Here is a 26,133-nt window from a genome sequence, read left to right as displayed (position 1 = left end):
TTTTGGAGCAACTTAATGAGAACCACAGTGAACCAGGAGGAAAATCTGATGGTTGGATTTCTGCCTGAAGTGGATCTAAGTTCAGGTTTCTTTGTCTGAACGCGTTTAGACTGAGCAACTTTTCAAACAGGATTATAAATCTATCAGACTGTCGATCACAGAGTGACTCTTTATTGACTCAGTAAGAGCCTGGGATCTTAAAAAATAAGGAAAATATTATTAAGTTGAGTCAAAATCTTTAACAATTTAAGACTCAAAAAACCTCAAAAAATCCTGTTATGAAGCAGCATTAATTCATAACTCAGAGAAGCAGCAAAAAATGTCTGTTTTAATACTAAACACAGCTGTTCTGAAGATCAAGGCTAATAAGGTCAACATGAAGTGATGAGGCACTCATTGCTATTGATGAACTGCCTCTAACTGGTTTGTTAAGAACAAAAGGGATAAATTCTTGATGTAGATTCATGTTCTAGGAAGAAAACCTGGTTTTAGGCTGGTGACACTTGTTCAAACTGAACCAGAGCTCGTTTTCCCGGATAACCAGGAACAAACCTTCAGTCTGGATTCACCCAAGCGGACCGGGTCTGCTTGGGTGAATCCAGACTGAAGCAAAAATGTACTTATTAATGGGCTTTAAATCATTCAGTTGTAACTCATTCTAACATTTAGTTTATTTTAGCTTGTTTTTCCCTTTTGTAAGTGCTTTTATGAACCTCCTCATTTTAAATTAGGTTTCATGTTGAGAATAAAATTACTTGTACTACTGCTGGTGTTTCTCTGTTTCCGTCCGGGGTGCAGCACGCTCTCCTCCCCTGACGTCCGGCATGTTCCTGAAAAACACCGTTTTCTAACGGGATCAAATCCGTGTTTGCGGATTCAAACACGCGAGCAGCTTCTGTGACGTCATAACCGTGCAGGTTTTTTTCTCTGAACGCTGTCGTTTTTCTCCAAACAGCAGGAATCTTTTCAGCCGAAATCTGTGGAATGATGGGAAATTCCTGCACATTCAGCTTGTTTGCTGAAGCCGTCGTGTCCCCCCCCCCCCCCCCCCCCACACACACACACTTCATTGTAATGCAGGACCAGGTTTATAATCCAGACCACTTCACACCTCAGCGAGCACTCGGCCCCCCCACTGAGCCTGGATGGGATTCAATGACCGCTTTTTTTTTTTACAGGACACATAAACACCCGCACACCCTGCACCCAAAGCAAACACCCCCCCCCCCACCACCACCACCAGCGCCTTTGGTCACAGGTGTCCCGTCCCGGAGTCAAAAGGTGAACCAACAAAGGTGGAGGGTGGAGGACGGTCATTACTCATCGGCTGGGCGGTGGGTTCGAGGCCGCAGGAGGAGAGAAAAACACTCCTCACATCAGAGAAGACACCAATGGAGTCTGGGCTCCTCTCGAAGGTGGTGGGGGCCAGATCAAAGCATTGCCTGTTATCCCTTTGCAAGGAAGGGGTTTGGGTGGGGTCTGGAGTGGGAGTCATTAACACATCCCTTAAAAGAAGGAGAAGCCTCTAAAAATAGCAGAGAGCAGGTCCAGCTGTTTCAACCGGAGAAACGTGCTCCTCACGTCGTCCTGAAATGGCATTTTCCAGGAACGCCGGGAAGGTTCTGCTCTCACAAACAGCCACAGGGCTGGGGGGGCCGGCTGCACGGAGCAGCACCCAGCAGGCAGCGACCTTCACAGGAATACAACGCTGGGCGCTGAGGGCGTACATGAGCAACGCCGCCGAGGCTCATGACTCACAGCTGCCGTCATACGCCACAAAGGACAGCTCAAAGTCCGGCCTGATAAGCCTTCAACGGTGTTTGAGACTCTCTCTGCCTTCAAAAAACACGATTCAGTGGGGAAACACCTCCTGGAGAGTGTGTGTGTGTGGGGGGGGGGGGGGGGGACATTCAGGTCAACAGGATCTCTGAATCCTTTGAAGGTGACTAAGAGGGAAAATAACACCACTGTCCTCTGAGATGCTCTTCCTCAAATCCTCATTAAAAAAGTCCTTGGTGTCACACATAGTGGTTTTAGGTTATAAAGGTCATTAAAGGTCATGTTCTACACTTTACTTCCAGTAAATTTACACGTCTGGGTTCGTGTCTGAAAATAGCATTTTTTTAAATCCCGTTTTCATTTCTAAAATCTCAGAAAATGTCAAAAAACAATGTCATCTTTATAAAACGTCAATAGACAAAGTTTTCGTAACGTTCTCACCTGAACTCTCAAGAAAACTGTGGAGTTTTGGGCCTTTGTGCAGCAAAAGGAGGTCAGGTTTGGAGGAGGTTTGTGGATCTGGGGATTTTTGGGGGTTGTTTAGGGGGGCGTGTTGGGGTGTTTGCCAATCTTTCTTCAGAAACTTTCTTCATCATATCAAACCATTTCTAGATGGGGCCGTGGAACAGCGTCTGACCCAGTTGCGGTTCACCACAAAGTGGACTATCATCGAAGCAAAAGGCAGAAGTGGACCAATGAGAGTCCTCTTGTCACTAAAACTGCCCATGGTTCCCATGAAACAAAGCAGAACTTTCCTTTTCTGTTTCTGAATAGAGACGGTGACACTAAAGGCATCAACTTTCTGAATTTCCCATCCTGTGATCTGGAGGCCGGAACGCTGGGAATACCCGTGTGGATGGAGCAGCAACAGCTGAGGGGCGGTTCATGTCTGGGCCGGAGCGAGTCCGGACCCCACCCTCGGTTCAGCTGCTTCCAGAACAGGAATCTGCAGCAGGTGTTTGTTCCCTCATGCAGCTCTGGCTGGAGCTGGAGAGGGGGTTCTAAACCCCCCCCCAGCATCTATCTATACAGAAATGATACCAGTAATTTGCTCCCAGGCCATGACATTTCTGTTTGATGTATTTAGTCTCAAACAAATCTGTTGGAACAGTGTTTCAGTGTTTGTTTTTCATTCTGTCAGCGGCGGAGCTGGAAGGTTTTTTACGGGGTGGTGGGAGGGGGGCAGAAGTCTTTGGAGGGGTGGCAAACAGCAACAGCCACTACAAATTAAAGAAGGATCAAAAGCACACATTTCAAACCGTTTTATTATTGTGATTAATGAGAAAACAGCAGTTCTTGTGCCGTCTCTAATGCTTAAAGAAGCTTGTAATGAGGATTTCTGAACCACTTAACACCTGAATTTATCTCCAATTATGAAATATAAACGTTTTTCTATTAAAGTTAAGTTAGTTGATTTGACAAGAGCATATAAAATAGATGTAATTTGAGGTTAAGGCAGCATTTACCTTATGATTAAAAAACACCTGCTTCCATCTCCAGGATGAAGAGATTTTGATTCATGCAACAGTGATTTCTAGTATTTTCACTCCAATGACAGACAGAACTAATAAATAATGCACTAAAAACACAAAGCTCTGTGTTTTTGTCTCTGTGAAGGCAGAAAGTGTGCTTCGCTTCAGTCTAACTGTGAAATGCAGTAAAGCAGTTGTTGGTGTTTTTTGTGTGGGCACAGATGAATGTTGCACCCTCCACATGTGGCTCTTTTATTGTGAAAATCTCAGCATCTGCGTGGACTTCCTGTGCAGGAATGACTTTAGCGGTTCTTCCTCGTTCCACAGTTGAGAGCAGCTGCTGGTTTCCCTCCTGCAGCTTCATCACTGTTGCCGATTCCATCACCTAGTGTAGACAAAACAGCGTCATTTTATCTATTCATTGTGTTCCCACATCTACATTTATAAAGATCACAGTGAGCTGATACAGAAGGCAGCTATTTATGTAAACTATACATTCAGATGTTTGGTTTTGTGTTTTTATTTTACCACATTTCTGTCATTGTTTATCATTTTGCTGTTCCTCACCAGAAGCTGTGTCTCGTCTTTTTTGGTTTTGCTCTTTCACTCAAATATTTTTGGAAAGATTTGACTCGTTTCAGAACAACCCGTCTATGTGAGACTAAGAAATTATTCTATGAACATGTTGTTTCTGGGAAGATTTAATGCAGAGAAAATTTATATAGTTAACTTACTTATAATAATGGCTAAATATTTCATTCTCAAGTGTAAAGATGCCAACAAAAAAGGATTTTTTTATGATTTTATGAAAGAAATGATTCTGTGTGTAACTAAAATTAAAACCTGCACTAATAAAAAAGCTCAAACAGATTCATTTACCTTTATTTTTAGTTCTGTTTTAATTTTTAAATCAGTTTTATATTGCTATTATTATGTATTTTTGACATTTTTATGAATTTCCCTGGCAAACGTGAAAATGTTGTCTTTTGCACTTAGTATTATATATGTTTGGTATTTTGTATTTGCAACATTTGTTAATAAAGTTTTTTTCTTTTTTACATTGTTTTTATCAAAACGACCTCAAACCCATATCATTTAAAAGTGTTGCTACAGCGCCGCTCAGTGTTCAAAAGGTGAAATTACATCACTGAAAAGGTCAGAAAAAAAGTTTAAAACATGAAACTCGTGGGGGGGAAACAAGCTTTTATCCACACTTGATATTAAAGTTTTTCTAATTATAAATATTTTTATTGAAATATGAACTAATATGAAAATATCTATTGTGGATTTTGTCCGTGCATTTATAAGAGGACAAGTTGCGCAAGTAGAGAGAAGTGACCAGAATGAATGTGGAGGATAAAGATGTAATCTGCATCTCTTCCAGATTCCTGAAATGAGGAAGTGAACCCACCTTACCTCAGAACTGCAGAGGTGAGGGAGGGCGTGGCCACCTGCCACCTTCTGCTCGGCTAAAAAGGCGTGAAAGACGTTCTGTTAGTTTTCCAGAAGGAATTCCGGACGTTCCTCGACCTCCTATTCCCGCTGGAATTCCTCCAGACACAGGTAAAAAGTCCACTTTCTTGTCTGATTAGAAATCTACAGCTTCTGTCGAGCTCACCTGAACGCGCACCTGGATGTTTACGCGCAAAAGAGCTGCGTAAAGCCAAGGCGCAGCTGACCGACGGAGCCAGACTGGATCTTTTCAGGGGTCAGACGCTTTCTGACACAAACCGGAGCTCAACTTCACGACGCAAGTCTGTGCGGGCGCGCGGGCAGACAGCCGCATTCCTGCGCGCGGGGTCCCACGGCTGCGCTGCAGACCCGGACAGGAAATGCGGCTCCGAACTGAACCTCTAGCCGCTGCGCGCGTCCCTCGCATGCAGGAATGCAGGCGTCTTGAACGTCAACCATGTTTTCACAAGTGTTTATAGCTTATCCAAAGAAAATCGAACTTAAATCAATAACTAATGTCTTAGTTCGGGGGGAAAAAGAAGTTTAATTTTTGGGCAGTAAAACTTAAAAAAATGTCTGACTATAGGGAAGAGTTAAAAACAATGTTAACAGTTAACTATTTATGGCATGTTTGACAATATCTGACCTGCTTTTGAAGAAGCTGAGAGTAAACAGCTCATTTTGACCTCATTCGCGTTTCTATACAAAAAATACTTTTCAAAAGCTTTTTACACAGACAGAGGAGGACGCAAAAACGTCATATTATTTACTTTAGTACTACTTGGTAAAACCTGTATTACATAGTAGTTTTGGACCACTACCTCTCCAAAGCGGGCTTTGTTCTTCTACTTCAAACATTTTTATATTTGTAACAAAATCCTCATTTTTGCCACAAAAAAAGTTAAACTAGAGAGTTTTCATTTGATTTTTTCAATTCTTTTTGTGCCATATTTTGAGCGTATACTTTGTCTTTTTTCATAACACTAATGAGATTTTCCTGCAGTTTTCTTCAGATAAGTGACAGTTTGTGGATTTGTGTCTGAGCTGCTTCTGCATTCAGGAGAACAGAAAGATCCAGCAGTTTCTGGGTAGAGAGAATACGTAGAAATCCCATCTGATAGCAGCTTTGTGTGGAATGGATACTTGTGCTGTCACATGTGCATGTCTTGACACATTTGTGTTTTCGGAACATAACTCAGCGGTGTGGCTGACGGAGGCTCCTCCCTCCAAATCCAAATGGTGATTTGGATTCTTCAGTATCGGTTAAATCCGTTCTCTGTCAGCAGTCTTTCAAGAAACCTTTCCTCCTTTTAAACAGCTTGTTTGGTATACGAATGTCTGAAAATGGTCCTGCATTTATCCCAAATATTCCCATGTTCTCCAGTGTGGACAAACATGGCCTTGAAGGAAACGTCTGTGATCTCTTTGTTTGTAAACCGCCTGCAGGTTTGGAATGTAAAGTTGTGCAAAAGTTCAGAAGATCCACATGTTTCCCAATTCCTCCTCTGTCATTTCTAGTTTGTTACCAAATCAGGGAATGAAACCTCACCAAACCATATTTATCCAGGGAATTCTACACTTTTCTTTGATTTGTTTTAGAACAACAAATTAATATTTCAAATGTTGGATTTTCCGTTTTGATAAATTCCAGAGGAATGTCAAATGTTTGATGGGAACGAGTTCAAAAATGACAAAGAGCATCTTTAATATTCCAAAGGATAGTGCATTTATTCCAAGGTAATAAAGAAAAAATCAAAACAACCAAACACATTTGTTGGTTCTATTACGGTATATCAATTACATATCAGAACCTTCCAAACTGCTTATTTGGTTTGTTTTAAACATTTAGAGGTGATTAGAAAGAGGATGTTTAGTTTCTACTGTGGCTTCTTGGCTTCTGTTTCGCCTGGAGACACGCCGGTTACGCTTACGCTGAAGTTTGTGCAATTCTGGAGTGACTCAAAGTCTGTTTACTGGTTGTTTCGACCACACGAGGACGGAGGTTTCTGTCGTCCGTCTCCCTTAAAGCCGCCTGTCAGGACACCTTGTTCCCAGGTGTGTCGTCTTCCTCTCTTCACAGCCGCTCAGGAATCCATGACCTCAGGCCAGGAAAACACGGGAAAAGCAGCAGACTGTCAGAGACACGAGAAACTGACCCAAATCCAACATTCATGATGTGCTGAGTCAGCTCTTTTTTGTCTTTGTTAGATCCTCAGAGTGGTCAGGGTGCTTCCCGCCTCTGAAGAAACTCTAGTGGCGGTTTGTGCCGTGTCGCAGCTGCGTGATAAAGCTTTTACAACCTTTTACCTGACAGCAGGTACGGCTGCCGCAGGCGCTCTAGAAAAACCCCAGAGGCTTCTGGGAGGTTTTGGTTTGCACATTTCCATCTGAAAAAGTTGTTTCAAAGATCTTTCAAGCTGAAAAACTCCCCTTGAGGAAAAAAACACTGAAAAAAGATTATATTTTTTGGAGTAAAATGTTCAGCAGATGTTTAAGTTTGAACTTGGTGCCCTACTCGCCAAGTGCCCTACTCGCCAATTTTAACTGCATCCCCCTTAGTACACACACCCCTCCCCCTTCAATATATACATTCAAACATAAACACACACACATGCACACAAACACCCTCTCAAACACCCATACACGCACACACATTTTACAAGGAAGGTGGGACCTGGGTCTATCTGTCCCCTACCCCTTCCCTGGTGGGGGGTGCGGGCCCCTTGGCGATGGCGGCCGTGTCCCTTGGGTGCCTGCTCCCTGGGCCCGGCGGTGCTCTCTCCGCACGGTGGGGGGGTTCATATTACACCTGAGCCGGGGGTGTTCGTGTCCCTGGGGGGTGGGTCCTGGTCCTTGCCCCTGGGCGCTGGGCCCCGCCAAACTTCCAACATGGCCGAGCCTGGTCGGGCCATATTTATAACATCCCTTGTGGGCCGCCCTTTTTTCCCCGGGGTTCCCCCCTCCTGGGCGGGGGCGGCGGGCCCCTGCCTTGCTCCTACCTGGACCAACCGTGGGCCGGGTGGGTGGCTGCCTGGAGTGCGGAGCGGGTCTCCCTTGGGGGGTCCTGGCTCGTACCTGGGGTCGGAGCGGGGGGATGCCCGGAACTCCTGGGTGGTGGTGGGGTGCTCGTCTGGGGCTGTGGGCGTCCCTCTCCGGTGGGGCCCTGCGTTGGGCTCTTCCGGCGCTGGCTGGGCTGGGGCGGCGCTCTCTTTCCCTCTGCGCCTCCCTGCTCTCTGGCCCCGGGCGGCCTCGCGGCGGTCCTGCTGGCCCTGGCCTGGGTGGCGGTCTTGGTCGCCCGGGGGGCGGTTGTTCCCTGCCTGTTCCCGTGTGGCGTTGGGGGAATTCCGGCTGCCGCTGCTGCTGCGGCGGGGGTATGGGTGTGGGGGTGGCTGGGCGCTCCTCCTCCTTCTTTTCACATTCCACCATCCATTTTAGAAGAACATAAACCAGGGGTGGGCAATTCCAGGCCTTGAGGGCCGGTGTGTCTGCATGATTTCCAGATAGTCTTGCCCTACTCATGGCTGATTACCTAGTTCAGGTGTGTCCAGCCAATAATCTTGCCCTACTCATGGCTGATTACCTGGTTCAGGTGTGTCCAGCCAATCAGAACATGCCAGAGCAGGGTATGCTGGAAAACATGCAGGAATGCGGCCCTCAGTGCCCACCTCTGACATAAACACTCACCTGAGCACAGGTGTTAGCTCACCTTTGCACTAATAGTTTGCATGATTGAATGAATGAAAGATTTCACACTAGTTGGTTTAAAGGCATAGGTATGCGTTCGTGAACACTATCTGTTTTGTGTACATGTTGACATGTGGACATTTTTTTGCAGCTAGCAGGTGTGTTGATAATATTTGAGTGTGTGTGAACAGGCCCCGCCCTTTTTGTACTACATTTGAACCGTACCGTAACGATAAACAACCAGTAAACCTGTCTGCTCTATGCTGCTTCATGGTCTTATCCCCCTTCCCCTCCTATTATCACCCTCCTACCCCCCCCTCTCTCTAACGTCCCTCTCTCTTCTTCCCCTCTTTCCTTTTCCGTCCGGTCCAACACCAAAGATTTTCAAACATGATTGAAATTAATAAATTTTGGCCTCAATTACAAAAGGGGTTTATTCAGACATACCTTTGGTTTGTCTGAAGATGAATAACCCCTCTTGTTAAAATAAAATATGTCCAACACAAGAGGCCCTCAGCTCTCATCTGTTTGCCTAGCTGTTGGACAGGACAAGTTAAAAAAAAAAAAAAAAAAAGTTTGAACTTGATGGGAATATTAAGGACGAAACAGAGTTTTGTGGCAGAATAAAAAAAAAGATTTAAAGCACTTTGGTATTTAAATAGAAAATACTAAACATTTACTTTGTGGTTTTAAATGTGTGTTTTTTTCATGAATTGAGTTTTTGTGGACACACAAACTAGAGGACACTCAGAATGTGTCCAAATAATCCCTCCTCTGTCACGGTTCTGGACGTTTAGGTCAAAAATTCCAACTTTTGTCCTTTTTTCTTGACTTTTAGATCTAAAAAAAAAAAGAACTTTATGAAATTTGACAATTTTGCCTGTTTTAAGCAGATGCAGCTGTATTTCTAAAAGAAGTAATATAGACTTATTTTATCTCTTTGCTTCATATTTCATGAGCCACGTTGGGTTTTAGGAATCGTCTCAGGTCCAAACAAGTTCTTGTTGAGTCAAAGAGCTGCGTTAGCATGACTGCAGGGGAAAGCGCGGCTTCTTAGCGTAAAGTTGTGTTGGTGGACGTTGTTTAGAAGCTGCACTTCCTAAAAATGTGCAGAAATGCAGCCCCCCACCCCCACCCCACCCCCACAGAAGATGACTAGGGCCATGGAGAAAGAAGAAAAAAAGAGCACAGAAAATTCTGATTTGAATCTCAGAATTCTGAGATTAAAACAGAATTTTCTCTTCCCTTTTCTTTGGCCCTCATCCTCTTCCGTACCCCCCCCCCCCCCCCCCCCCCCCCAACTTTACTATGGCCCTTAATGTGGCAACAATGCCTTACAGCCAGGACTTGGCTGCGGCTTTGCAGCATCAGTCATGCAGGTCCTCACATGATGTTGCACGTTAGGAAAGAATGTGATCGACTCGAAATCAGGAGCTGCGATTCATCAAAGGAGCTTCACACCAGATGAGAAGATTTTTTAAACGCAATGAAAAGGTTTGAACGGAAGAATCTCTAACGTTTTTCCACGAAATGCGGGTCTCAATTCGTGTGCTTGGTTACCATGGTTACCACGGAGCATCATCACCTCCTCTTTTACAATGACATCTTCCTGACGCAGTTTCTTCTCACCGTTAAAGACCCGCTCCGATGAAAATGGTGTTTCTAGTGTTTTTAACACGTTCTTGTGGCATTTTTCTGACCATGGAGAATATTTATAAAGAAAATAAAGATTAAAATTGCATTTCTGGGTTTGTCTTCATTCAGATGAATCAGGAGCAGATGGAAAAAAGGCAGTTTGAAAAAGGTCCTATGTGTGATGTAGAAACTACGCTGGGCGGGTCACAAGGTCCCCGCTCTGAGCTCTCGGTGGGGAAAGGGGGGGCGGGGTTGCTCTGTGCCAACAACTCAGAGGTGTATCTCTGCTTGGCAGACACTAGAAAACGACACAGGTAGCCACAGATTGTGGCTAAAAACGGCATCATCACAGTGAAACGAGCGCCGGGAACGCATTGAAAACTGAGGAGAAGATGATCAGAGGGAAACTTTAACGATGTTCTGCTTTGAATTTCTGCTTTTAATGTCCAACACTCTGATTTCTACATTTTTTTAGACACTTTTACAAGTTGAAGAGCTTCTGCTCCTTTTGGATCTGCTTCCTGATGTCCGTTAACTTAGAGGTTTGAATTTCTTTTAGGTTTTCTTTAACAGTTTGTTGACCGTGTCTGAGCTAATGTGAGACCTGCAGCCGCATCACATCTGGAATGAGCTCATTTAGTGGATAAAAGGGTCAAACTGATCTTTTTACACCATTTTTATGACGTTTAGTTTTGGTTGGCTAAAACATTTGGACTACTATTTTTATTGTTTTTGTTGAGTCTTTAAATTCCAGAAATGCCTCAGCTTTGGGTTGCATCAGGTCAGGATGCTGTGTCTCCTTCTGAAAAGAATAGGATTGTTGCTGCTTACTGCATTCAAACCAAGGTGGTTTTTTTCTTTTGTCTGAACAGAATGCATCTATGATAACCCTGACTCAGGCGTGACCATGTATGAGGTGATGTCCGGGGACACCCTGTCCTGGAAGGTCCCCAATCCAAAGCAAAGCAGCACAGACTCCGCCCCTGAAGCTCACTTCTCCGGAGAGGGAGGTCCTTCCAAAATCCTTAAAGTGTGCTTCTGCACCAACAACAACCTGGGCAAGAACTTCACCTTGGTCAAATGCGACAATGCCTGGCAAGTTAAGGTGAGGGCATTAACTTAATGCATGATGGGAACCACTGATCCAGGTTCAGAGAAGGAGAAAAAACGTTTCATCGTTTTCATCTGCCTCCAGGTTATCATCCGCACAATCCTGGTCAGCGGGCGTCTGGGCCCGGACGTGGCTCTGGCCGGATGCTACGGCCTCATGCTGAAGCACCTGAAGTCTGAAGAACTCCACTGGCTCCACCCGGACCTGACGGTGGGAGAGGTGGAGAAGCGCTACGAGAGCCATCACGTGGAGGCCGAGTGGAGGTGAGTCCCGGAGACGCTCACGCTGGAGCTGACAGAAGAGACGGACGATCCTTTGTCTCCTCTTCAGGTATGACCTGCGCATCAGATACATCCCAGTGAACTTCCTGGAAAAGTTCAGAGAAGACAGATCTACCTTCCTGTTTTTCTACCAGCAGGTACGTTTGTTCCAAACCTCTCAGACTGAAGACTTTCTCTGACGTCCGTTGATGTTTGTGGTGTCTCACCTGTCCTGACAGGTGCGCAGCGACTACATGCAGCATTATGCCACAAAGGTGAGCGAAGGGATGGCGCTGCAGCTGGGCTGCTTGGAGATCAGGTGAGTAAACGAGTGTGAACGAGTGTCCACAAGAGGGCGCTAAAGAGCCATTTGTGACAGAAATGTGTTTGACAGGAGGTTCTATAAAGACATGAACGCTAAAGGGCTGGAAAAGAAATCCAACTTTGAGCTGCTGGAGTAAGTTTTCCCCTGTGACAACCGAGATGATGATAAATCAGACGAAAAGCACAAAACTGACTTTGGTTCTAATGTCGTTCTTTGGGTTTTGCTTGATTTGTGTAGGAAAGAGGTGGGTTTGGACCTTTTCTTTCCCCCGAATCTTCTGACCACCATGAAGGTAAATGTTTATGGTTTTCTTTACATGTCACTGCAAAACTAGATCTTCAGAAAACGTCTGGTCCAAAATAAATACGTCTTTTTTTGGTCCTGACAGAGACGTTTCTCAAGAAGAAAGTAAAATATGACAAAAGCTTCAATAAATGTGTTTACATTTTTTCTTTAAGGTTTTGTGATGTTTGCTTTTGATTTGGGCCAAAGATGAAACTATTTTCCTAAGAATCTAAGTCTATTTCAGCACATCTTTAAGGATCCACCTTCATGGTGTTTTGGGAGTTTTTAACATCTTCTTGTAGCATTTCTTTGAAGATAAAGGGCATATAAAGAAAATCAAACATAAAACAGAATATTTTTTTATTTAAATGAATCAAAAAATTGCCCACTACTCAGACGTGAATTTCTGAGGAATTCCTGCCGCTCTGCAGAAACGATGAAGGTTTTTTAGATTTTGGCTAAAAACAGCATCATCATAATGAAAAGACCTCTGGGAACGGTGTGACGGTAGATCAGAAGAGGATCGGAGCGAGGAAAAGAAATTCCAAATTGTTCTTTTTTTTTCTGTCCCAGCCTAGGCAGCTGCGGAAGTTGATCCAGCAAACCTTCCAGCAGTACGCCGGCCTCCGGGAGGATGACTGCATGATCAAGTTCTTCGAGACCCTCAAGGATTTTGTGAACTACACTGAAGAGGCCTTCCCCTGCGACCTCATCGTAAGTGTTGGCCGCGCCGTCGCTGTCTCACCCGACGGCAGATCCTCCACCAACTCTCCTCTGGAAATGCTTCTTCCAACAGCAAGGGTGGCGTATTTCTGTGGAGCTGGTCATCGGTGGGAGGGGCATCCGGCAGCGCACGCAGAAGGACGCAGCGGTGAGTCTCTGGCTGCCATCTTTAAAGTCTCACTCCGACTGTTGGCGTGGAGCAACTCTGATCATCGTCCAACAGTGTCTTTTTTTTGTCTACTCCTGATTCACAACAATCTGAATGAGGAAACATGTATAAATTCCGTTTTTAGCTTTGTAAATGTCCTCCATCATCCTCAGAGTGGGTCTTTAAGGGCACAATGTGCGTGTTTTTCTGCCTCAGGCTGTCTTTCTAGCGGACTTCAAACAGATCCGGAAGATACAGTGTTTACCTCAGGCCGACGGCAAGGCTCACCTCAACATCAACATAGAGAACGCCAACCAAGTAAGCAGAGGCGACGAGCTGCTGCAGCGGCCAGACCTGCACCTGAACGCGCGCTCACGTGTCTCCCGCTGCTCCACAGCCTCTGTCCGTCAGCGTAGCTGCCGTGTCCGTGGCAGAGAACATGATGGATCTGATCGACGGATACTGCCGACTGGAACGTGGAACGGAGGACAGTCTGATCCACAAACCAAACAAAGGTGAGGCGAGGCGTCAGCGCCAACAGAGGCAGTGCTGAGGGAGAGGCTGACGGGTCTGACGGGTTCTGTTTTCAGATGCTAAAAGCGCCAGAAGCACCTTACCCGACATCCCCACTGAGTGAGTGTGGCAGCTCCCGCCTCTCCTTAGCATCATCTGAATGTTGGTGACTGACTTCTCTGTCCTTCCTTCCCCGTAAGCAGCAGAAGCAACAGTGCGGTCAGGAACAGTATGGGTGAGCTTCACTTCCCTCTTCTCACTTTAAACCGGGGGGGGGGGCAAACTGTGCGACTGGTGGGCCACAAAGGGTCCTAAAATTTTTCACAAGGGTCGAACCAGAGGTGTGGTGTGTTTGGTGACATTTATTAACAGATATATACTACATTTTTGGAGTTTCTCTTTTAAAACCGTGTATAAAAAATACAAATTTAGAGAAATGCTGCGTTCATGTGGTGTTGGAATTTCCAACTCAGAAAACGCACATGGACATAAAAAAACAACAACTCTTCCAGCACCCCATGAATGATCTTTCTGCACCCAGACAAAGGTTGCTTACAGGGAAAAGAAAACAATAAGGATCAATATCATTTATTCCAGTTTGGTGGGCCACATGTGGCCCCCGGGCCATGGTTTGCCCACCCCTGCTTTAAACGATCAATTCCAAGCTAATCAATACAAATAGCGGCTCCTTTGATGGTTTCCAGGCTCTGATATCTACTGTGAGATTCTGGACGAGAGGCCAAAATCAGGTTTGTCTAAAGGTCACCAGCTCCTTCAGAGAGACTCCCGGGGTTTCACTCCTGTCTTTGCTTTCTCCAGCTGTGAAATTTGGCGTTGATCGAGACGACATCGTCCTCGGGCGAATCCTGGGGGAAGGTTTTTTTGGGGAAGTCTACAAAGGAGTCTACAAGAAAGATGTGAGTCTGTCTCTGCTTCCACAGCTGAAACAGTCCTTCCCCACATTCCAGACGGATCAAGTCAGGTTCCTGTGGGTTCCGGCTCACAGAGGACGGAGGGACATGAGAAGAATCCGGAAAACAGCAGATGTTAGGGAAGTTTCACACCGTTTTACTGAAATGAAGGCGATGATAAATAGGGAAATGATGAGGGAATGGCAACAAAAGAAAGGTAGAAACGGATCAGATTCAAGAAGAGAAGGGAAAGATGGAACTGGAGCTCTGAACTGAACAGGACTTTCAGAGAAAAACCCTTCATCAGGCGAGTGTGAGCGTGATGAGGAGGAGGACGGTCAGGCAGCTGGGAGACATTCACATCTACACCAATAATGACATTTAAGGTGTTCAGTGGTTTAGGTCATCCCATATTTAGATTATTTTCTGAATTGTTTTATCATTTATTTAGTTAAAAAATGTGGTATAACGTCTTGAATTCCTGATAAATTAACCGATAAACATTATTAAATCACTCCAGCGGTGAGTTTAACAGTTTAGGAAAAAAACAAAACTGTTTTGATGCCTCGGATGCGTGCCCAGCTTTGAGCTGAGCGATTCTGGCGCCCGCTTTTTCCCCGCCCACCTGTTTTTGATTCGTTGATTCGTTTATTTTACTGAGGCTTTTTCTAAATGGGTTGAATGTGGTGTTTTATTGAGGTTTATTTAATAATTTTAACAGTGTTTTGGGCTTTTGTTCCCCCGTCCCTCTCAGTTTCAGCTTGATCTGGCAGAATACAATTCCATTTCACACGGACTCTTTTTTGAAGTGAATCCTTTTATGTTTCGGAGGCTAAATGTGGCATTTGTTCAGCAGAACTGTCACATTTAAAAGCCTCTCCTCAATGCTGGCGCATCATAGAGACAGACATGGGAATGAGGAACTACAATAGCAAATATTGTGTTTAGATTGAATCAGTATATCAGCTGAGTTTCTTAACTTGGCTGCCTGCAATGACGTTTTCGTGACACAGTATCGCCACAGTGTCAATACAGTTTGGGCAGTGTGCTGAAACGCTTCACGAGGCCTCATCTACCCATCACTACCAGAAAATGTTCAGATAAACCAGAACTGAGTTATCGTGGTCCATCCTGAAAGTCTGCATCCTGCTCTCTGTTTTTAACCAGAACGGCCAAAGGGTCAACGTGGCGGTCAAGACCTGCAAGGACTGTTCCCCAGATGTGATGGAGAAGTTCATGAGTGAAGCAGGTACGCTCAGCAGCTCAGCACCGCCTGTGCTCTTTGTTTTCAGTCTGCACAGACGACTAACGCCCTTTCTTCAGTCATAATGAAGAACCTGGAGCATCCTCACATCGTCAAGCTCATCGGAATCATAGAGGAGGATCCGGTTTGGATCATCATGGAGCTGTATCCACACGGAGAGGTCGGAGCGTCTGCCCCTCAGACAGCGCTGGTTTGTGTTCCGGTTCCGTCTGACCAGGTCTCGCTTTCTCGTGTTCCTGCAGCTGGGAAACTACCTGTGCCAGAACCAAAACAAACTGACAAACACAACCCTGGTGCTGTTCAGTCTGCAGATCTGCAAGGCCCTGGTTTACCTGGGAGGGGTCAACGTGGTGCACAGGTGTGGACTTCCCTCTTTATGAGTTCTGAAAACATGTGAACAAATACCGGAAAAACATTCAACTACTAAGAGATTTCAGTTCTGTTTAATTGTGTCATATCAAAGATTAGCAAAACGTTTAACCAAACCAAACTTCTTGTTGGATACCCCCACCCGCCTCCTTTCAGGGACATTGCGGTTCGGAATGTGTTGGTTGCGAGTCCAGACTGTGTGAAGCTCGGAGACTTTGGTCTGTCCAGATACATCGAGGACCAAGAATACTACAAAGGTTAGATAAACGGCGGATTATCCATTTGGAAACCCTTCCGGTTCTGCCGTGTGACGTCTGTGGTTCCGTTGCAGCTTCTGTTTGTCGGTTACCGATCAAGTGGATGGCCCCGGAGTCCATCAACTTCAGGCGTTTCACTCAGGCCAGCGACGTGTGGATGTTCGGTGAGCTCCGGTCCCTGACATCACGGTCGGGTTTTAGGGAGGAGTGACTGAGGAGCAGCTTCCAGCTCCTGCTGACGGTTTCTTGCGTTTCTGCCGCAGCCGTGTGCGTGTGGGAGATCTTGAGCCGAGGCCAGCAGCCGTTCTTCTGGCTGGAGAATCGAGACGTGATCAACCAGCTGGAGCAGGGCATCCGACTCCCCAAACCCGACAACTGCCCCCCGGCTCTCTACTCACTCATGACCCGCTGCTGGTCCTACGACCCCCAAGAGAGACCCAGCTTCACGGAGCTGGTGGTCAAAATCAGGTGGGCTCCCCGGGGTTGTTCCTCCTCATTGTCCTGATAGAGTTTAGCTGAGGATTACCTGAGTCAATTAGAAGCAGTGGGGGCGGGGCTACAGTTACATCATAATGGCAACAGAACCTCCCCAAATGACTCTGTTGAAATGTTGACATCCCTTGTATTTGTACATCAATAGCAGCTTCCAGCTACCAGTTCCTTTCAATTCTCGGACTGTCTTGCTTGAACGGCCTGTTTGAGATCTCCCCAGAGCAGCTCAATAACACTGAGGTCAGGAGACGGAGACGGCCGCTCCAGAACCTCCACCTTATTCTGGTGGAACCAATGAGCCGGCTTGGCCTTGTGTTTTGGGCCTTGTGCAGCCCCCGAGCTGTAGAGAGACAGTTTTCCTCCCGGATCTTCTGATACCATCAAGTTTCCTGATGGTGACATCCCCAAACCATCAGCCGTCCGCCTCCGTGTTTCACAGTGGGAACAGTGTTCTTTTCATCAAAGGCCTTGTTTACTCCTCACCAAGGGCCTCATTTATAAACGTTGCGTACGCACAAAAGAAGGCGTACGCCACTCTCTACGCAATAGTTGAGATTTATAAAAAGCAAACTTGACGGGAAAATGTGCGGTCCTTCACGCTCTGACCCAGGCGTACGCACAAAAACGGGTGAAATGAGAAACGGCGACGCCGTCAGCAGATGGAAGAAACACGTGAAAGTGAAAATGACAATACTGCCTCTCAGAAATAACATGAAGACTTCACAAAGCAAGTCTTACAATTAACAGCTACACCAACACCCGTTGGACCGATCAGCAGTGAAACAAACAAAAAAATCAAACGAAAATTACAACAGAAATTCAAATGAACACATATTTGCAAAAAGAAAAGTGAAATATTTTCTGTAATATTGGCATGTTGTGCAATTCATCCTCATAAATAATATATTTAACAGAACGAAATAATGTACAAAACTGACATTCCCGTCAATGTGTCCGTCTGGTGGAGCAGATATAGGTGCAATCAGACAGACAGATGGATAGATAGAGAGAGATGCATTAATTGTCCACTGGGGAAAGTTGTTTTCATAGTAAAACATTTCTTCATAAGCTACAGAATTATGGTATTCATGCATATGCCTTTAGTTTGTTTTATTTTTGATCAAACCATGTATGGCGTATGTCTCAACCATTCAGAAAGCAACAAGAAATTACATTTGCGCTGAACAATTTCCCATTTCCACGTGGATTATTACCGACATCTGCAGCTTGTCAGATGTAATTAAATGGAGGGAAATAAAATGCCCCATCACAATGCGTAATGACGCACAATGGCTGATCTTGCGCTCTTAGAAGATGTGGCAAATGGAAGAATTCGGAGTGAACGCATCTTTAGACAGCAAGGAGACTTGTTGGCAAACGAGGACGAGTGGCTTATGAGCCGGTTCTGACTTCCTCTGCGGGCTTTTGGGGGGGTGTCACCCCGTGCATCTGGCGCGTCGGTGTCCCCCTGCGCCTCAGTCACCACTCCACTTAAAAGGGATTCCCCAATTATTGCCGCCAGTCTCTCATCAGGAGGGGTCAGCTCCGGTGTCCCCCCCCCCCCCCCCCCACCCATGGCAGACACGGGTGTGTGTGTGTGGAGGGGGGGGGGGGGGGGGGGTCAGCGCTAGACGTTTTTTTGCCTTGACTTTGATGTCCGACGGTCCGAGGTTGTGAGGCTACAGCATTTACGGCGTCTGCCACCGTCTGCCACTCACGTGCCTTTTTGGCATTAGTAATGCCCACACTGTGCCCTCCAAACAACATTATTATCCTCTTTTCCACCTCGCCAACGATAACTTCTACTTCACATTGAGTGAAGTTACTTTTTTTTGATTTCCTCTCTGTGTTTGCCATGGTTTCGCAATCAATGAATATTCATTTGTGGGCGTTTCACGGACTATTTATGGGCAACTATGGGCGTGTCATGAAGCCGCAAAAGCTGCGCAGCATTTAGAATTGGTTGTGATTTATTAAGGGAAAGATGCGTAGGATGTGCGTGCGCACGGTTTTATAAATCCGAATATTTCTGTGCGTACGCACATCCTATGTTTCATCCGTACGCCACTTCTGACGCAAATCCTACGCAAAGTTTTATAAATGAGGCCCCAAATGTTTATGGTTTGGGCCAAAAGTCTCATCACTCCAAATGACTTTGGTCCAGAAGTTTGGGGGGGGCATCTCTGTGCTGTTTGGTGTTTTGTAAGCGAGCTATTTTGTGGCATTTGCTCCAAAAAAGGCTTTCTTTAGGCGACTCAACCATGCAGCCCATTTTTCTTCAGGTGCCTCCTTGTTGTCCATCCGGAAAGTCATCAGGAGGTGTAAACCTATGAACAGGGTCATTTGGGAAGTTTCTGTTGTCATTAGATTTAAAGAGATTGTTGGGTGAAACCATATATTGTCAAAAAATTCAAATTAAACAGAATTATTTGACAATAAATGGTGTCAATCTGGTGAATCTCACTGCAGACTTTTTCTTTCTCAGCTCTATTCTAATAAATGAAAGTCTTGGTGTCATAGAAATCTGGCCGGGCACAAATTTCTTCTTCATGATTAATTTTCAAACAGTTCATACATCTGTGAATTAAATAAGGCCGTCATCCATACATCAATAGTCCGTGTTTGGGACTCCTTTATTGGCATTTTGTGCGTAGAGCCTGAAAATGAACTTAAAAACGTGCTTGGCGACGCCTGATCGTGGGAGTTTTGAACGCGGTGGCCTGAAACGCGCAAATACTCAGGTATACTATGACCTTTCATTGGAAGTGGTCACTTGAACGAGGTTTCGGAGCCCCGTATGAACAGAGCATCACACTGGGAAAACAAATACTTTTGCATCGCAGGTTCTACCTGTTTTCGGTTTTAACTGTGAGAATCTTATTGTGGTCCATGTCTGAACTCTGTCAGTGACGTCCATAAGATGGAGAAGGAGCAAGAGGCAGAGAAGGAGAGAGACCGAGCGCGAGCCACTAAAATATTTGAACCCAAGTTCTTCGTCACAGAGCCTCCTCCGAAGGTACGGCCCGACGCTTCCTGATGGTTTCTATTCTGATTTTGTTGATTTTGTTTGTTTTTCATCGCTGGCATTTCGTCTGTTCAAGCCCTCCAGAATGCAGCCGAGCCGCTTCAGAAACACGGTCAGCATCGGTCTGCACATTCAGGTGTGTATCTACCACAGGAGCTTGTGGGTCCGGTTCTTCAGTCTGACCGCTCCACATGTCTGTGCAGGTGAACGAGGCTCTGTGCGCCAGCTCGCCCGACCTGGCCAGCCCATCTGAGTATCAGTCCCCCGTGGACTCCACGAACAGCCTCGCCGTCCCGGTCATGTCTCCCCGCCGCCGCAGTGTGGGCGTAAGTCTGCATTGGTCACATTCTAGAGAAGTACCGCGTCCTGCACTCACCAGTTTGCTCTGGACCCACAGGAGGGCGAGTTTTCCAGGCTGAGCCTGAACAGCCGGGAGGACGCACAGCGCATGTGGAGCGCCGAGCGGGAGAGCATGCAGGAGACCCTGCAGAGGCAGAAAGAGGAAATGAGGGAGGATAAGAAGTGGCTGGAAAAGGAGGAGAAACTCCTGGTAGGTTACAATCCTGCCCGTCTGGAACGTGATGTTCCAAACAAAGATCCGTGTCAGTGATAAGTCAAACAAAACTGTCTGTTCTCTTGCAGGACCCCAAAGGACCAGAGGCCCCGCCCACTCAGCCGGTAGGTGCAATCTGCTGAAGTCTGACATTTAAAGCTGCAGTTGTTTTCTGAAGTCTTGGTCTCAACTGTCCACACGGGTGTCTGCAGACTCCACAAGGAGTCCGTTAGTGCTGTTCACGTGATACGTGCACGCTCCCTGCTGCAGCCTGGCTGTTAGAAATGAGGAAATCAGACAATCAGAGTGTCGTTTGTGTGGACGTCCTACTTGCGTATCATGTGCACAACCCTGTGCGTGCAGCACTTGCGCGGTCAGTAACGTGTACCTTACCAACGACTAGGGCAGTGTTTTTCAACCAGTGTGCCGCGGCACACTAGTGTGCCGTGGGAGATGGTCAAGTGCGCCGTGGAGAAATTGCCCTCATTAACTGATCTAAAAACATTTTCCATCTCCAGGAAATCAGCTCTTTGTTCATCCAAACAGGCCCTGATAACACTGAGTAGTTAGGAATATAAAAGATCTTAAAATTACTTTTTCTTCGTGTTTATTTAATTCTATTAAAGACATTTTGATAAGAATCACGGTACCGCGATTTAGCTGCAGCTATAACTGTGTAAGGAAAAGTCCCGCCCCTTTAACTGTCTCTGCCAATCATTCTTGAAGGCTTAATCACATGTCATCAGTCTGACCAATCAGAAGTGGTTAAAGTCTTCACTGCCTTGTTCTTAATTCTGCTGATAAAGTCGCTCAGTTCTAACAAAAATACCAGCTAAAGCTCTTCTTTAGCTGGTGGTTCATCTCTTAGAAAAAAACAGCCGCAACTTCCTGCTTTTTCTGCCACAATTATCACAAAAAACCACGTGAGATTGCGCGCGGGGGGGGGGGGGGGGCTGTCGATCAATACAGACCGTGAATTTCTGATTTTTTTTTTGGATGCTGGTGTGCCGCGGGATTTTTGTCAGGGTTAAAGTGTGCCGTGGCTCAAAAAAGGTTGAAAAACACTGGAGTAGGGCACCGTATGACAGAATCACCCGTCCGTCATAAGTGCGTGTAACTTTCTTTAGCATTACGATTACTTGTTGAGACATTTACCACACGCACGACAATGGTATGTTCCATTCTCAAGGTGGCTGTAAGCCTCAAGGGAACTGCAAGACACACATGTAGCTTCTCTTCTACACAACCCTCTGCAGACCCGGACAACTAAAAACCCACATCGGAAGAAGAAAATGAACTCTTCATCTCGTTTAGAGATTTAAGAAAATTGCTGACATTTGAACAGCTAGAAACAAACTGTTGTCATGTGGAAAGACATTTGTTTAATTATGGGGGTCAGAACAAATTTCAAGGCCTTTGGATCAAAGTGAGAAAGGTTTTTCATGGATGAAGCTCCTCATTCTGTCTCTGTTCTCTGCAGGCTCCTGAAGCAGACACAGAGAACGGTACGTACTCAAACACAACGACACACTCCTGTTTCCTGTCAAAGTCGACATTTTTCTGTTCCACAGGACCCCCTGAGAAGCCCCCCCGGCAAAAGGTGCAGGTAAGCAGATGAGTTCCTTCTTGTTTGTAGGTTTCCCGTCAGTCCTTGAGTGACTGGAGCTTCCTTCCTGTTCAGCCTGCTCCCACAGCAGAGCTGGACCGCTCTGAGGACAAGGTGTACCAGTCTGTCATGGATCTGGTCAAAGTTGTTGTCCAGCTGAAGAACGACATTCCTGATTTGCAGCCAGAACATTACATCACCATCGTCAAGGTACGCCCAGAGGCTGCTGCCGCTTCATCGGGACATTTTCAACAATCATCTCAGAACTTCCTGATGTCTTCCAGTCTGTCGGGATGGTCCTAAGAGATCTGCTTCAAAATGTGGACGAGATTCTGCCCACCTTACACGGGTCTGTCCGAACCGAGGTGAGAAGCTTCAAACACCTGTAAGCTTTAAGCATTTATGTTAAACATTTGTTATTGTAACGTATTAAGTCCACGTCTAAAGCTTTAGTCACACAAACCTGTACGGGTGCCTCGGCACACTGAAGAAAGATGTTTTATGAAATATTAGTTTAACCTATTTCCTACCAACAAGTAAGACAACTGGATCTCTGAGGCTCCGCCTTTCACTCCTTGTGGGTGCCGCCCATTTCATGGCAGCGTGTCTGTGTTTCTGCCACAAAAACAAATAACATCCGAATGGATGTGCATATTGTGCATAGAAAATGAAAGCGAACACCGCTAAGTCCATGAAGTAAGTGTGTGTGCGTTAGCTTGGGGGCGGGGCTGGCAGTGCAGACTCTTCCTGGAAGGGGCGGGTCCACACTTTGTGATGTCACAATGTGAGGACCCACTCGTTTTTGTGGATTGGGAGGGGCTGGTGCTCAGAGAGGAGGTTTTTAGAGGAATACTCTAAATGCGTGAACGGATCAAAATACCACTTAGGGTTGTTTTTAATGTCAAATGAACATTAAAATACACTCAAAAGCTAAAAACATTTGATTTTGCGTGATCTAGTCTCTTTAATGGAACACAGACAAAATGTGTCCCATCAGATTTCTCTCTAATGTTCTCTTCTTCAGATTGAAGGAACCCAGAAGCGACTGAACCACGACATGGCCGAGCTGATCAGTAAAATGCGGCTGGCCCAGCAGAACGCCATCACCAGTCTGAAGGAGGACTGCAAGAAGCAGATGCTGGCGGCCGCGCACACGCTGGCGGTGGACAGCAAGAACATGCTGGACGCCGTGGACCAGGCCAGGGTCAGGGCCAACCTGGCCAAACCCGCTACTGACGACTGAACCACGGACACTCTTCGTTCTCTCCTCTTGTTTTTGCACAAAGTGAAAGATTTTAGTCTGAAATGTGAGCGACTCTACGGAAAACCAGAACGCCCAAGTCTGCTTTTTGAAACAGTTTTCTCGAGATTGCAGAATAAAACGATAGCTCGTTTTTCTGACATACCTGTGTCTTCACTGATTGATTAACTTGTGATTGATTACTTTAGTTGTGGTGTAACTCAAGTGGTAAGTTTGTGGATCAGGAACAACTTTCAAATTGTTATTTGAGACGACGATTAGCATCATTCAGACATCTCCAGTAAAAATCTATTTGTTCTGTTTTCTCGAGAAAACTGCTATTTTCTTTTATGACATCAAGCCAACAGCTCCTAAATTCTACACATGGAGGATCAGCAGACGCGGCGGTTGTCGTCTTCCGTTAGAGTCTCTGCTGGCTCTTATTGTATTGACAACAAAGCCTCACTTGTTATAAACTTTACAACCTTCATTTGCTTCAGAAACAACTGTAAATATGTAATTTTTGATCATTATAATAGCTAAAAACGATGCAATTCAACAAAAGATCAACCGCTTTGGTTCCATGAAAGACTGAGTTGATGTTTTGTTCATTTTTACTGTTTTCTCTCAAACGTTTCATTTAATATAAAATGTGGAAATAAATGATCCAGGTACTTTTCAGGATTTAAAAGCTGTTTTTTTCTTGCATTTTTTAAAGCTTTAAATAAAACGACTTTTAATATTATATATATTACATGCAAACTGATGATGTCATTATATTCATTCAGGTCAGCAGCTTTTTCTTCTCGTCTTTTTTTGTGGATTCATACATTTGTAAAAGACTTTTTTTTTTTTTTTTTTTTTTTTTTTTTTTTTTTTTTTTTTTACCTTGTCCTGTCCAACAGCTGGGCAAACAGATGAGAGCTGAGGGCCTCTTGTGTTGGACATATTTTACTTTAACAAGAGGGGTTATTAATCTTCAGACAAACCAAAGGTATGTCTGAATAAACCCCTTTTGTAATTGAGGCCAAACTTTATTAATTTCAAACATGTTTGAAGATCTTTGGTGTTGGACCGGACGGAAAAGGAAAGAGGGGAAGAAGAGAGAGGGACGTTAGAAAGAGGGGGGGAAGGAGGGTGATAGTAGGAGGGGAAGGGGGATAAGACCATGAAGCAGCATAGAGCAACAAGTTTACTGGTTGTTAATCACCATGGTAAGGCTCAAATGCAGTACAAAAAGGGCGGAGCCTGTCCACACACACACCCAAGTGTCAAACACACCTGCTAGTTGCAAAAATGTCCATCTGTCGACATGTACACAAAACAGATAGTGCTCACACGCATACTTATGCCTTAAAACCAGCTAGTGTGAAACATTTCAGTCATTCAGTCACGCAAACCGCCAGTGCAAAGGTGAGCCAACACCCGTGCTCAGGTGAGTGCTCATGTTCTTCTAATATGGATGGTGGAATGTGTAAAGAAGGAAGGAGAGCGCCCAGCCATCCCCACCCCAAGACCCCCACCGCAGCAGCAGCGGCAGCCGGAATCCCCCCCACGCCACACGGAAACCGGCAGGGAACAACCGCCGCCCGGGCGACCAAGCCCGCCACCCAGGCCAGGGCCAGCAGGACCGCCGCAAGGCCCCCCAGAGCCAGAGAGCAGGGAGGCACAGAGGGAAAGAGAGGGCCGCCCCAGCCCAACCAGGAGAACAGCCCCCCCGCCGCGCCGGGAGAGCCCAACGCAGGGCCCCACCGGAGAGGGACGCCCACAGCCCCAGATGAGCACCCCACCACCACCCAGGAGTTCCGGGCATCCCCCCGCCCCAACCCCAGGTACGAGCCAGGACCCCCCAAGGGAGACCCGCCCCGCACTCCAGGCAGCCACCCGCCCGGCCCACGGTTGGTCCAGGGAGGAGCAAGGCAGGGGCCCGCCGCCCCCGCCCAGGAGGGGGAACCCCGGGGAAAAAAGAGGGCCCACAAGGGGTGTTGTAAATATGGCCCGACCAGGCTCGGCCACAGTTGGAAGTTAGGCGGGGCCCAGCGCTCAGGAGCAAGGACCAGAACCCACCCCCCAGGGACACCAACACCCCCGGCTCAGATGTAATGTGAACCCCCCCACCGCGCGGAGAGAGCACCGCCGGGCCCAGGAAGCCGGCACCCCGGGGACACGGCCGCCGCTGCAAAGGGGCCCGTACCCCCCACCAGGGAAGAGGCAGGGGACAGATGGTCCTAGGTCCCACCTTCCTTGCAAAATGTGTGTGTGCGTATATGTGTGTTTAAGAGGGTGTGTGTGTGCATGTGTGTGTGTTTATGTTGGGATGTATATATTGAGGGGGGAGGGGTGTGTGTACTAAGGGGGGTGCAGTTAAAATTGGCGGGTAGGGCACTAAGGGGACATCTCCTGATTACTCACAGTGATGTCCCCTCACCCTCCCCACCAAGGGGCCCTAAATGTCTAAGGTGCGGTTAAAATTGGCGGGTAGGGTGCTAGGAGGACATCTGCTGCTTGCTGGCAGTGATGTCCAAGCACCCCCCCTACCAAGGGCCCTACATGTCTAAGGTGCAAATAAAACCGAAAGAGGGGGGGCCCACTCCATACGGCAACCATAGGAGGGGGGGCCACTGCCTAGTAAACCCCCCCCCCCAAGGCTCATCGCAGGCTAATCCCCCCACCCCCTCACCCTATTATGAGGTTATATGAGGAAGGGGGTAAGTTGGGGACAGCTGGTAGACTGTTTTGTAAAAGACTTTACCCAAAACACGTTCTCGTTTTATTGGTTAAATGCTCTAAATCCTTCAACCATTGTTTTCCAGTTTCTCTGTCATCTATTTTAACCATTCAACTATTCAAATGTTCAGCTCTTTCAGCTTTTTCCAGCTTTGACTTTTGCTCCTTCAAATCCTTGAACCTTTCCAGATATTCCAGGATTTCTGCCTCCATTGAAATCCATGGGGAATCCTTGGTGCAGAAGCTCGCTGGTTCCATACCCGGCTCTGGCATTTTTCACAAACAAATATTTTTTGTTATTG

At 46.3% G+C, this 26,133-nt stretch overlaps 1 protein-coding gene and 1 long non-coding RNA gene across 4 annotated transcripts; one reads left to right on the top strand and one right to left on the bottom strand.

The window, feature by feature from the left end:
- Positions 1 to 3,026: 3,026 nt before the first annotated feature.
- LOC105357127 lies at positions 3,027 to 5,611 on the bottom strand. Its single transcript, XR_911154.3, has 3 exons — positions 4,870 to 5,611; positions 4,668 to 4,720; positions 3,027 to 3,636 (listed from the first exon to the last, which is right to left on the bottom strand). It is a non-coding gene; the product is annotated as an uncharacterized LOC105357127 (long non-coding RNA).
- Positions 4,710 to 23,849, top strand: ptk2b (protein tyrosine kinase 2 beta). Of its 3 annotated transcripts, XM_011491379.2 has the most exons (31): positions 4,710 to 4,814; positions 10,895 to 11,127; positions 11,218 to 11,396; positions 11,464 to 11,551; positions 11,633 to 11,712; positions 11,788 to 11,850; positions 11,956 to 12,010; positions 12,577 to 12,717; positions 12,800 to 12,874; positions 13,091 to 13,192; positions 13,272 to 13,389; positions 13,465 to 13,507; positions 13,591 to 13,622; positions 14,092 to 14,136; positions 14,207 to 14,304; positions 15,466 to 15,547; positions 15,622 to 15,722; positions 15,805 to 15,920; positions 16,088 to 16,188; positions 16,263 to 16,352; positions 16,452 to 16,656; positions 19,588 to 19,696; positions 19,782 to 19,841; positions 19,909 to 20,031; positions 20,103 to 20,255; positions 20,348 to 20,383; positions 21,739 to 21,763; positions 21,830 to 21,864; positions 21,940 to 22,074; positions 22,149 to 22,229; positions 22,889 to 23,849. In XM_011491379.2, exons 2-31 carry the CDS (start codon positions 10,930 to 10,932, stop codon positions 23,105 to 23,107), a joined length of 2,988 nt encoding a protein of 995 aa, XP_011489681.1. In that variant the 5' UTR covers positions 4,710 to 4,814; positions 10,895 to 10,929; the 3' UTR covers positions 23,108 to 23,849. The 3 variants fall into 3 exon arrangements, with proteins under 3 accessions (XP_011489681.1, XP_011489678.1, XP_011489680.1); XM_011491376.2 differs by having other exon boundaries at positions 21,739 to 21,864; XM_011491378.3 differs by lacking the exon at positions 4,710 to 4,814 and adding an exon at positions 10,266 to 10,564 and having other exon boundaries at positions 21,739 to 21,864.
- Positions 23,850 to 26,133: the final 2,284 nt, after the last annotated feature.

This window comes from Oryzias latipes, chromosome 24, assembly GCF_002234675.1.
Source record: "Oryzias latipes chromosome 24, ASM223467v1".
NCBI classification, from domain to species: Eukaryota; Metazoa; Chordata; class Actinopteri; order Beloniformes; family Adrianichthyidae; genus Oryzias; species Oryzias latipes.
Note: the sequence above shows the minus strand (reverse complement) of the source record. Positions and strands in the feature narration are given on the sequence as shown.